This window comes from Epinephelus lanceolatus, chromosome 22 (genome assembly GCF_041903045.1).
Source record: "Epinephelus lanceolatus isolate andai-2023 chromosome 22, ASM4190304v1, whole genome shotgun sequence".
NCBI classification, from domain to species: domain Eukaryota; kingdom Metazoa; phylum Chordata; class Actinopteri; order Perciformes; family Serranidae; genus Epinephelus; species Epinephelus lanceolatus.
Genome location: NC_135755.1, coordinates 26347602 through 26359954, shown reverse-complemented (window position 1 = coordinate 26359954; position 12353 = coordinate 26347602). Strand labels below are relative to the sequence as shown.

The window sequence follows — 12353 nt, the reverse complement described above, 5'->3', positions numbered from 1 at the left end:
GCAGAATGTCACAAGATGAGAAGAGTTACAAAATTTCACTCCCTCCCTCTGATCAGAAGTCTAAAGGGAGCCCGCGGGGATCTTGAGTGGGAGGAGTAGGTGGTAGCATCGCCACATGGAGGACAGACAGAGAGAAAGAGCAGTGAAAAATGATGAAAAGAGGGCAGGAAGCTCCCTTTTCATTCCTTGTTCCGGGGGAAACGTGAAGAAGAGATGGGCAGTGGGCGGGGATGTTCAGAGAGCTACTGATGAGCAGGAGAGGCCCTGCGGTGAAGTAAGAAATAGGAGGGGAAAAGGCAAAATCACACCTGGGACAAAATACGAGAAAAGAAGCGATGTCAGGAATAAAAAGGTGAGGGGAAACAAAATAGAGCATACTGAAAGGAAATGGGGAGAACGAAAGAAATATGAGTGATGGAGAGGTGGAGGGGTGAACAGAGAAGACATTGAAGAATCAGGGAGTGAAATTCTCTCAAGTTTTCTAAGAGAGCCTGTCAGTGAAGTACTCCCCTAGTTGCAACAGAAGACACAAGTTAAATGAGGAAAGCTGGCAGAGGTGAAAGGGATCGAGCGAAGGAGTGAGCGGAAACAACTGCAAACAATCATAGGACCATCGAAAGCAAGTACTGAAAGAACAAAATTGGGGAAAGGGACAGAAATTGGATAAATGGCAAGATGGAGAGAGGATGAGAGTAGCAGAGAGCGGCCAAGAGAGGCCCGCGTATCACAGAATGAGGAGAGGACTGGCAAAATGCAAGTACCTCTGTAGTGATGCATCTGATGTCAGAATCTGGGGCACAGTGTGGAGAAGAGATCCAGGTCAAAAATGTGACTTGCTGTACTGTTAATGTAAGAAATTGATCATCCAAAGGGGAAATATAAACACGCAGCATGCAGTTTTTATGCCTCTGGGCTGGCAATAGCCGTGGCTGGAAGCATTATGTTCCCAGGTTGTCCATCTTTCTGTCTGTCCCATTCTTTTGAACGAGATTTCTCAAGAACGCCTTGAGGGAACATCCACTTGGGCTCAAGGAAGAACTGATTAGATTTTGGTCGTCAAGGGTCAAAGGTTAAGATGACTGTGACCTCGTCCATCTCATTCTCATGAACACGATATCTCAAGAATACCCTTTCCTCAAATTTGGCACAAACGTCCACTTGGAGTTAACAATAAACTTATTAGAATTTAGTGATCAAAGGTCAAGATAACTGTGACCTTGCGTCCGTCCCATTCTCATGAATGGGATAGCCTTGAGGGAATTTCTTCAGATTTGGCACACACATCCATTTGGACTCAGTGATGAGCTGATTAGAATTTGGTGGTCAAACATCAAGGTCACTGTGTTGTCATAAAACATGTTTTTGGCCAAAACTCAAGAATTGGTATGCTATGCATGACAAAATTTCACACAGATGTCTACTAAGATAAAATGATGACGTGATGACATTTAATATCCCAAAGGTCAGTTTCACTGTGACATAATGTTCTGCAAAAACACTTGTCTGGCCGTTATGCAAATCATACCTCAGGAACAAGGGAGAGACATTTGGTCAGATACTGAATGGGGGCCCAAATCTTGGGTGTCCACCTCGAAACTGTGCTGATTGTACAGATCTTCTTTTGTTTGTACTAACAGCAATCTTGATCTTAAATTGAACGTATATGTTTCTTTGACATACCAGCAATTGATTACATCCTGAAACTCCCGCCATACAGCTATCAAGGTCATCTATATTGTAGTGTTTCAAGAATGATATCAGGTAAACACCACCTTTACACCTCATGCATGAGCCCCAAGGTTTTGTAACCGCCTACTGCCCTCTGACAAATACAATTCACATTCTTTCTATGGTAGCCTCCACAGCTCACGCTGAGCCTGTCCATTTGGCTGTGTGAAAAACGCATCACCTCCATATAGCTCAATTGGCAAAAAGTTTACTGACGCTGCCATGGTCAGGGGTCCCATTCCTTGTGTAGCTCAATAGCTAGGTTAGAAGGGTAAGGTGACACTAATACTGCTGGAGGGCTTCTATTCCTACTGGGATAAAAAGCATGTGCACTCATAATACTGCAGGTAACATTGGATAAATGCATCTGGCAAAAGTCAGATGTTCTGTTCCTACATGTTTTTCTTTTTGTCTGCAAACTAACTCAAATACCATTTTAATTTCTTATGACTTTTACCAGATCTTGGAAGAATATTTAGAAATTAGAGCTGGACAGAAGAAATCTAGAGAGAATAAGGAGGGAGGATAGTCACTGAAAGTAAGGGAGATCATCATTGTCTCTCAATAACATGTTCTTTTACTTAGTGGCTGAATAAGGAGTGGGCGAGAAGAGAGGAAAAATATGTGTGAAGAAGAGTGAGGACAGAGGTGAAGGAGAGAGCTGCTGAATGGAATAAATCTTGTTGTTTTTCAGCATGAAGTTGAAAAATCCCTTTTAATATGTTTCAACATGAGGATTTTTACATTAAAATCTGAGTTTTGCAAACATGTTCACTACACTAACTCACTGAAAAGCCATCAGTTAGACATCTGCCGCATAATCAGTGGTGGAATGTAGCTCAAGTACCATACTTAAACACAATATTGAGGTACCTGTATTTCACTTGACTATTTCTTTTTTATCTAACTTAATACTTCTACTCACACTACATCCCAGAGGGAAACACTGTACATTTTACTCCACTACATTTATTTAATAATTTTAGAGATTAGTTAGTTTGCAGATTCAGAAAATCAATAAAGATAATCAACTAATAAATTATGATGCATTATTATAGATTTAAATGAGCTCCGCCTTTAATAGCTGCCAACATTAAAGTGATGTACACAATAATGCATCAATTATAATCCAATAAGATATATTATTTTAAAGTGGTACATTTTGCATGATGAGTACGTTTACTCTTGGTACTTGGTACACGGACTGTTACCTGCTGTTCAAACATGATTTGTCAATACTACCCAAGCTACAAATGAAAACCAAAACACTTCTGATACCAAAATCTTGTCCCATCTGATACTGCATACATATGCAAAATCTGTTTATAGAAATTAACATTTAATAGTCTTTCTGCCCTCTGGTATTACTAATGGTACTTATGTGAAATATCTGAGTACTTCTTCCTCATCTGCTTACATTTACCATTACATTCAGGTATGTAGTCACACCAAATAATTACAGCCAGACTCTGGGGAAACATTTTAATATGCAGCTGTTGAGCAAGAGAAATGAAAGGGGCATTTAGGTAGAGGCAGGAGTGGGGAGGAAAGGAGAAAATGAATCAAAGGAATAAAATGGAGAGGGACAAGGTCAGAGGGGAGAAAAATGAAATGCCAAAATATATTTGGGTGATATAATAAAAGCGGAGAGATGAATTTTAATATGAAATTGTAAGAGTGGGTAGGTGGAGCGGTACTGTCATGGTAGCCAAAAGTGAGAGTGACAATGAGATACATTAAAATTAGAGAGAAAAAGGGAAAGACTCAGGGAAAAAGAGAAGACAGTTAATATCCCTCAAGAGAGCATGACACCGAGAGACTAAAAGTATTTCCTCACAGTCCGGAGAGCAGAATAAAATGAGTGAAAGACAGCCGAAGCGAACTGGCAAAACAATGAGAGATGCAAGCGAAGGAGCACGGGGTCAGGGAGAGGTGGAGATTAGGAGCGAATGTGGTGAACAAAGAATTGAATGAGAAGTCGGTGAAGGTGAGGGAGAGAGAAAATTAGATAGACGGCTGAATTAAAGATAGTGGAGAGAAAGTAAGAGAAAGACGGAGAGAGAGGAAATGATGCATTTAACTTTGTAGGAGGCTCGGCATCTTCTATCATTTTAGCAATTCTCTAGTTTGAGCATCGCTTCTCCACCTTTGTCTTCCTTCTTTGTGTCTTCTGTCATCTCTATTTCTCTTTCATTTCCTCTCACATCTGTTCCATTAAAGGTGCTCTGTGTAGCATGTCATTATCAAATTAACTCAGCTACCTGGGCATAATTAAACACACTATAGCTGAGACTGTTGGTGTGTGCGGTATCGCTAATGCTGGTGTTTATCGCCACAATAAACCCCAACTTGGGGGTATCAGTTTTACACAAATTGGATACTTGCTTCCTGCCCAGTGTCTGTCAGCAGTTATAGGAACCCAAAAAAAGTAATAGAAGTAGAAGCTGGTTTTCTTTATCGTGTATTTAGATATAGCAAATGGTAATTTCCCTCTCCTTTGCTGCTGTAGTACTCCAGTTCTCTTCCCCACTTCCTTCATCGATCTCTGCCTTCACAGCTACTCCCACCTCCCTCCCTCTCTTTGCTCCTCTATTTCCAGTCAATCTTTTATCTACCTCTCTTCTGCTATCTCTCTATCTCTATCTCCTCATCTTTCAATCCTCTTTTCCTACTCTCCCACTGTCTCTCATCTTCCCCACGCTATGCTGAGTTGTTGAGGAGTCCTGACAACGTTGAGTTCAACAGTAACTGCCAGCATATGATGAAGTGATGTTAAGAGGGAGACGATAGTTTCTGTATGTCTTTACTCCGCCGGCCTGAACCATCCAGGCAAAAATGTTGTAAATGCTTTGAATTAGTACATGGTAATTCTCAGAGAATCCCATCAAAACATGGTAACACTTGCACAAAATTAGCTTTCTGTAGCCATCAGCCTTTATCATTCACTCTTCTGACAATCTGTACTCATCATTGGAGCCTACTTTCCTCAGAGCCTGGTTACCCAAAATAGTAAACTGAAAAAACATTAATAAAAACAAGACAGAAACACAGATTAATGTCTGGTTGGCCATGGATTCCATATGTTCAAGACTGGTTTGAAGTATCAAAGTGGCGCTATGTTACCATCATTATTGTGAATATCAAACAATAGAGTTGCATGATGGTTCATCAGCTAATGCAGGAACATTCAAATTAAGAGCTGTCAACTCCAAAGAACAATATCCCTGAAGGTATACTGTGCAGGATTTTTCCAAAGAAGACTGTATGGATTCATACAGTTATAATCTCTGTTGGGTTGGCTTTTACTTTCACTCCTTATACTGTTTACACACAGTAACCGACAATTTCTGCACGGCATACCTTTAAATAGGGTCCAGAATTCAAGAGCTTTGCAGAAAACCTTTACAGGAAATTTAAAGAGACAGACTAAAATGGCACAGTGTAGTGCACTTGTAGCCAGATGACATGCACATATGGTAAAAGAACAGTCATGTATTATAATGAAGTCTGTTATAGAACAGAAGGTCAAAATGTGAAAGTGCTTTATACTCAAAAGTAACATTTTAATCAAGTGCAGGAAAGATTTATATATTTTCTAGCCTCTCAAGTTAAAACTGTTTTTTGGTTGTGTGTATTGTATTATTTGTAGCTGTAGATTTAAAAATAACTGTCTCACTCTTTCACACTACTTTAAATTCACTAACTCTTGCTGACAATTTCAGTTAAAGCGATTAATTAGATGTGTCTCCTACTGCCACTTCATCCTTTGAGGGGTTCTAAATGTGTCGCATATTTGTGGGAGACTGCATCTAATGAATAAATGCGATTTAAGACATTACCATACTGAGCTCATTTTTAAAAGCATTTTTTGACAATGACAAATAGAAACAAATTTATCTTCTCCATGGCCACCAATTTCTTTTATCTTCACATTTGTTATCTCTTAAATATTATCGGCCATGCAGAGTTAAAAAGCTCTGTAGTCAATGTTAAATGTTCAAGAGGATATCAAGGTTGAATTCATCTTAACTCAATATTCAACTGAAATCTACATTTGTTCTTAAATAGTGTTTTCTTTGTTTTTATGTGCCCATTAATTCATACAAATCTGTTTTTTAGTGTCTGAGTATTTCTTTTGCAATATTACTACAGTCTCTCTTCTCAATAGAGTTGTGTCCCTGTAAGTTACAATGTCGGCACTTATTAAGTCAGTTTGAGCCTCGGCCATGTTATAGAAGGCTTAGTCATGTTCTAAAGGAACTCAGGGATTATCTCTTAGACCTGAGGTCCATTCAGCTGTTTTGTATTTTTCGACTTGTGTACTGCTCTAAGGACTTTATCAAAAGAGTTCAGCTAATGATTTCAGACTGTATTCGTGACACAGCTGCATAGTTGCCATGGTAATGTCATTGGTCAGTAATCATAGTTTGATGTGATTTTCTTGGTACCTTTGACTGTGGTGCAGAGCTGGTTGAACTGATTTCTACTCTACTCTATCAGCGTGTTGCAGAACTGGTCCGACTGGTTTCTAGTGCAAGAGGTGCAAACTCTTGATGCACCCGAGTCAGCAGTTACTCAGCAGACTGCAGGGGAATGCATCATACCTTGATCATAACTGCAAATGTCAGAGGAAGTTTGGCTACAGGCAGCCGTGGCCTTTCAAGACACACAAATATACACACTCGCACACTCACACACACGTGCACGCAGAAACATGCAACCTCGACGGCCACAAGGTTATCTTGTAAATGCATATATATGCATATTTGTGTATGCGTGTGTTATAAGGTGAGTTTGTGTGTAGATGTATGTTTGTTACTCAGCATTTTTTTAATTAGTCAAATCGGGCCAGGGTTTTGCCTTCGGCGGAGAAAGCAGAGGGAGGGGTGGTGTGCTGCGCTGTGTTGTTCTTGCCCGTCACACACAAGTGCACACACACATCCACTGACTCTCTCTTTCTCAAAGGTGAGTAGCACAGACTCAGTCCTGATTTTAATGTGGCCACTTATGAGTTTCAAATCAAATTGTCCTCCAACCTGATGTCCTGGGACACACACACGCACATGGACACACTCTCCCTCTCTACTTTATTTCTCCTGGTGTCACTTTTGATGGCGTCAAATTAGGACACTGTCTCAGGTGATGTCTAATGTGCAAAGCTCATGAGGCAGGTGAACATATTAACCCTTGTTGCACAAACAACACCACACACACCAGTTACCCTGTCTCATTTGATCCTGCTCTGGTGAGAGGATCTTTTATCTTCTTGGCAATAAACTTTGGCAAAGGACTTACGTGACAAAAATAACACACAAAATGAGCACATTCAGCAAAACACACACACACACACACTCTGAAAGCTTAACACAATGACCTCCCTCTTCATTCACTTCTCTCCCTCTCTCCCTTGCTCATCATCATCTATTTGTCCATCTTCTAAGTGTGTCAGCATTCTCACATTCCCCCCTCTCTCCCTCCCCACATCCTTCACACACTCCATTTTGGGCTTTTAGCAGCGTCCGCAAAGGGCTTAATAGAAAATGAAAACATGCCTCTCTGCTTTTCTCTCTCTTTTCGCATATGTGAGGCTTTATTTTCCTTTAAGCATTACTTTTGATATTTGAATTAAATTACTCCCTATAATGCTAATAATGCTGATGCAACTGAGAAAGAACGCCAGGCTGCAGCTCTGTGCAGCATTCAGTACCTTTCAGCTCACTGTTGGATTCCTAGGTCCCAGATGCCTCCCCATGGAGGTATTCTGGGAACATCCACTGGGATGAGAACCAGAGGCAAACGCTGAACATGCTGGTGGGATTACATTTCCCATCTAGCCTGGGAGTTCCTTGGGATCCCCTAGTAAGAGCTAAACGATGTGGCTTTGGAAAAGGAGGTTTGGGCTACCATGTTTCACCTGTTGCCACGTGACCCAAATAAAGAAAACGGATAATTGAATGGATGTTTATGTTTGCTAGTTCATGTTTTCAAATTTACTGCTGTCTCTTCTTCTGCTCATCTATATTTTTAGAAGTTTAATTAGCTCTGTTCAGTTGCAGATTGCTGCCAGCTCAGGCCTTTGCTTCCCTGCTAAATTAGTGTTTAACTCAGCTGCAGGGAGCAGTGAAAAGCTCTTGTAATGGTTAGACCGTCTGAAACCAGCAGATATGGTTGGTAATAACAAAGCATCAGAATCGTGATCCATTAGTCTGACAGCTTGGAGTTCTTTTACTGTTTCTCAATCTGTTTGTTGTCACTTCAGCCCTCTTTCCTATTCCACGCTTCATATCAAATCTGTTCTGTTTTTAGTCTTTTTTGTTTACTCTTATCTTTTTCGTCTTTTCTAAATGCATTTCCATCTGTTCTTGGAGCTATTGATCTCCCTCTTTTCTTCATTTTGCCTCTCTTTTATGCCCTGTTTTTCTCATCCCATCTTTTCTGTCTCATATGCTGTTTTTAATTACCTCAAGAAGGTTCACCCTTACCTTCTAATCAACTCCACTGACTGATATGTTAACAACATTTTGCCACACAGACATGCAGCCTCTTTGACTCACAAATTTGCCTTGAGCTCAGAACATTTTCAGACTGACTCATCTTCACATTTCTTATCAAATCCGAATGAAACCAAGGAGCTAGCATGTTTATGTTTATCTGTATCCAAGTTACAAAAAGATAGCTGATTTAAACAGTGCTCAATTGTCTTAAAATTTGGTTTCGGCACTTTGTGATTACCAAACCACAAAAACACAGACAAATAATGTCATTCTGTAAAATCCTTTTTACACATACACACTTTTGTGCAACATCCATGAACACATGGCAAACACACATGACACACAACTTCCTCCTCCTGTTAATGAGTCCGTCTCTGTTCCATACATGTAATTTTTATTATTTATATCAAGTCCAGAGAACAATATTGACTTTGGCAAAATGAAATAAAAACAGAAAGGAAACAACAGTAATGGTTAAAGTCATTGTTATTAATGTAGTTGGCTCTGTTTTATAGGCATCTGTTTGTGTGTGTCTATCTTTTGGGGTGTGTGCGCTTGCCAGTTAGTGTGTTTTGTGCTGTGTGTGCTTCTTCAATATCTGTTTTGATCTTTTTCTGCCTAGTTATAATCAACATTTTTTTATGTTCTAATCATTAAGATTTTTTGCCTAAAACAAAAAATCACACGTTTTTATATTTTTGTATTTGATCCTAACATCATTCCCCAGAAAACTTTGAAAAACAGAAACACATGGTGCGACAAGTAACATCATTTTATATATATATATACTATATATATGTACTTTCAAGTTTTCTCTTTTCATTTTTTCTCTTTGATAGAAGTTTTTAAGAGTCTCTGTGGTGTGTGCCATTGGATCAGTCATCCCATATTAAGTTTTACAAAGTCTTGAAGAGTTTGTGTCATTAGTTGCTTCCATAGGGGTTCTGTCTTTTTTTTTTTTTTTTTAAATCTGCTTCCTTTCTGAAAACATTCACTGTTTGGATTTAAAGTGAATCCATGTGGCACAAAGGAGTCTGAAGTCACAAAAAATGAATTTGAAATTCCCCCTGTAATGCTTGCTGCTTTCTGACCATGCTACATTGCTGGAAATAGCGATTTACTCGCTTTTAACTTCACTTTGGGTGGACCGCAAATCTCAAATTTTTACATTTATTCCGTTTACAGCATGTCCAGAAAGCGCTAAACCTTATTAAACACAAATGGAGTCTGGTTGACTGGATTGCCCCTCACAAACATTCATATACATGTGTGCACACTAACAACACACAGGCACACGTACGCACATCCTGTCCCTGATCCGTCAATGCATGCACACTTATGCATCCATTAGCATTATTCATTTGTTTGGTCCATTATCATCCGACATCCAGTAAGATCTTGTCTTTCAGAAATGCACACGCGCATATGTTCCATCCTGCATCCCTGTCTCCTCCATTTTGTAATCCATATCGACTCCATTGTAATCCCAATGTCTTTCTTTTAATAATGTCTGTGCTGCACTCGCTCTTTCCAGCCGGTATCGATTGATCATGTCCAATGCACCCGGCTCTGTATTTATGCTGCCATAATCCGCAGGCACGGCAAGCCAAAATCATTGTCCAGCCACAGAGGACACATAAAAGTCACATTCATTGTGTTTTGGAAAAAGAGTTTCAAAATGGCCATCAGTGTTGGAGTCAAAAACAAGATAACAAAGCAGGACTATGTCATCCAAATCTTCTTTTTTATTTTTTATTTTATTTTATTTTTATTACTGTTGTATTTCTGTCAGAGAGGAGTGTCTCTCCAGTATTACCGGTTGTGTTGTTGTTTTTGATCCAGTGTAAACCCTCGTGGTGTTGTGGGGGCTGAGGCCCTGGAGAGTTGAAGTGTTAGCAAGAGTCTGGTTCTATTAGTGTAAAGGCTTTACTGAGATCCATGCTGAGCTCACGCCATCTCTGTCTCTGCTGTATAACCTTTGTTCTGTTGCTCTATTGATGTGTTCCCCTGTTTGATTATGTCTCTCCCTTTGTGCCTATATATATCACTGACATTGTCTGTTCTTACAGCTGTCACTCTCTTTGTCGTGATTTCTCTGAGTTGTGTTTTTGTGTTGTCACTTTTTTCCTATCTTGTATCACTTAATATTAACCAATACATCTTAAGTTCAGCTTTGAGTTATTAAAGACCATTTTAAAACACACAACTGTTATAATTTTCCCACTTTTCCCTTTTCCTCTCACATCCCTCTCCACACTTATTTTTCCGCCCATCACTCTTCAGGTCAGCTTGAGGAGCCTCTTAAAAATCTTCACGTGACTTCCAGGTACCCCTCACGTCCTTTTTTTTTTTTGCAGCAGCAGCAGCACAAGTGAGACTCTAATCAATTTTACTCTCGTCCCTTCGTCTAAACTCACAACCTCCCCCTCCTCATCTGCAATCACTTCATCTTTCCTGTCGTGCTCCCTCAGTTTCTCTCCTGACTCCACCTCTTGCCCCCTTCAAATCAAGATCCCATTCAAACAGTCTCACAGACCCTTTGTCCTTCTTACTTTTTTCTTTACATTCCAGATCCCCCTACACAACACTTTCCTCCAGTTCTTCAGCACTCCTTCCATCCTTCCCTGTTTGTCTGCCCCTGTCTTTTACACTGCTTGCTTTCCCGGTAGAAATCCCAGTGTTAGAGTTGGAATTGGTGGTGTTATAAGCGTGAATGTATCCCCGCTGGAACTCACAACGAGCCCCAAAGCCGGCACCGCTTTCAGTCTCGTCGCTGGTCGTCGAAGACGTTGTGCTTGTCGTAGAGGCGCACTGCACCAGCATTCCATGGAGAGACTGGCTCCGCCTCGTCCAGATCACGCTCAGTCGCTTGGCATAATTCACAGCACCGTAGCGCTTGGCAACAGTTGCAGCAGCATCAGTCGCTAGGGCGACAGAGGAGCCCATATCCAGCGAGTGCCGCCGTTTGCTAACTGTCCCACAAGCAGGGCTTAGGGGGGACAGGGGGCTCTGATAAGCCTGTGAGGAGTTCCATTTGTCCCTGCCTCGGGGACTGATTCTCCAGTCCAACAAATCTGAGTCTCTTAGGGGTGCAGCCAGAGAGAAACTGGCACGATTGGTCAGTTCTCGCTCCAGACGGGGTTTTGGGCGATCCCTGGAGTGTGACTGACGGGGCAGGGTGGATGAAGGGGAAGGGGAATAGTAGAGGGGAGTTCTGTCACTTTCAGGGGTGTATGGCGGTGCCTTCTCCAGCTTCCTTTGCCTCACCACCAATGCCATCTCACTTCCTGCCCCTGTTGTTGTGGAAACAACCCCCCCAGCTGAAAGAAACTGCTCCAGGTTGACTTTAGGCTTGGGCCTGGGCTTTGGAGGGAGTTTTGGAGGCAGAGAGGAAGCAGAATCAGCGTCTTCCTTCTCCTTCTCTTTGTCTTTGTCCTTCTCCTTGTCCTTTTCCCCTCCTCTCTTGGATGGCAGACCATTGGGCAGGACCACCATCATCATGTCCCCAGAACCATTAGATTGGTAACACCCACTACTGTTTCCCCCTTTGTCCCCGCCCCCTACGCCTCCACCCTGACAACAGGCCCCGCCTCCTGCCTCAGTGTTGCCATTATGGCATATCATGTGGTCGCCATGATTACAGACACGGTGGCGAACCATAAGCGCCACAGTGAACACGAGCAGGGTGACGACAACAACACCGCCAACCAATATGGTCAGCGTCCCGCCCAGGAAATGGGCTTGGAGAGAGCGGCAGGCTGGGTAAACATCCTTGGTGGAGAACGTGGCACAGCCCAGGACTTTTGTTGCTGCTAATGATGTAACTGTGTCATCAAAAATGGCCAGCACACACAGGTTATAGTCCACACCTGAGACCAAGTTCTTCAACAGGAAACGGTCACTGGTCGATGGTAGAATTCTAAAGAGGGACAAAAGAAAGAAAAAAATAGAGGTCAGTTAAATGCACATGCATGCTGTGCATGGGCTATGTGGTGAAATGTAAAATACCTGCAGTAACTCGAAGCTTAGCACGAATATTCTAACAATTGTGGAAGTAAGGAGAAAGGGTTGAATATTGGAAAAGAAGCAGAGGAAAGGAGGGCTGCAAGGATGGCTAGAAACAGCGCAGAA

The 12353-nt window shown here is 41.5% G+C and overlaps 2 protein-coding genes across 2 annotated transcripts in view; one reads left to right on the top strand and one right to left on the bottom strand.

The window, feature by feature from the left end:
• pcxb (pyruvate carboxylase b) overlaps window positions 1–12353 on the top strand; it is a 359457-nt gene that overhangs the window by 202061 nt on the left and 145043 nt on the right. The gene's annotated exons all lie outside the window — the stretch shown is intronic.
• Window positions 10667–12353, bottom strand: part of LOC117245655 (leucine-rich repeat and fibronectin type-III domain-containing protein 4) — a 37610-nt gene continuing 35923 nt past the window's right edge. The window contains exon 7 of the mRNA XM_078164184.1: window positions 10667–12141. Within this exon, the coding sequence (XP_078020310.1) occupies window positions 10800–12141 (1342 nt within the window). The 3' untranslated portion in view covers window positions 10667–10799. The remainder of the gene's footprint in view (window positions 12142–12353) is intronic.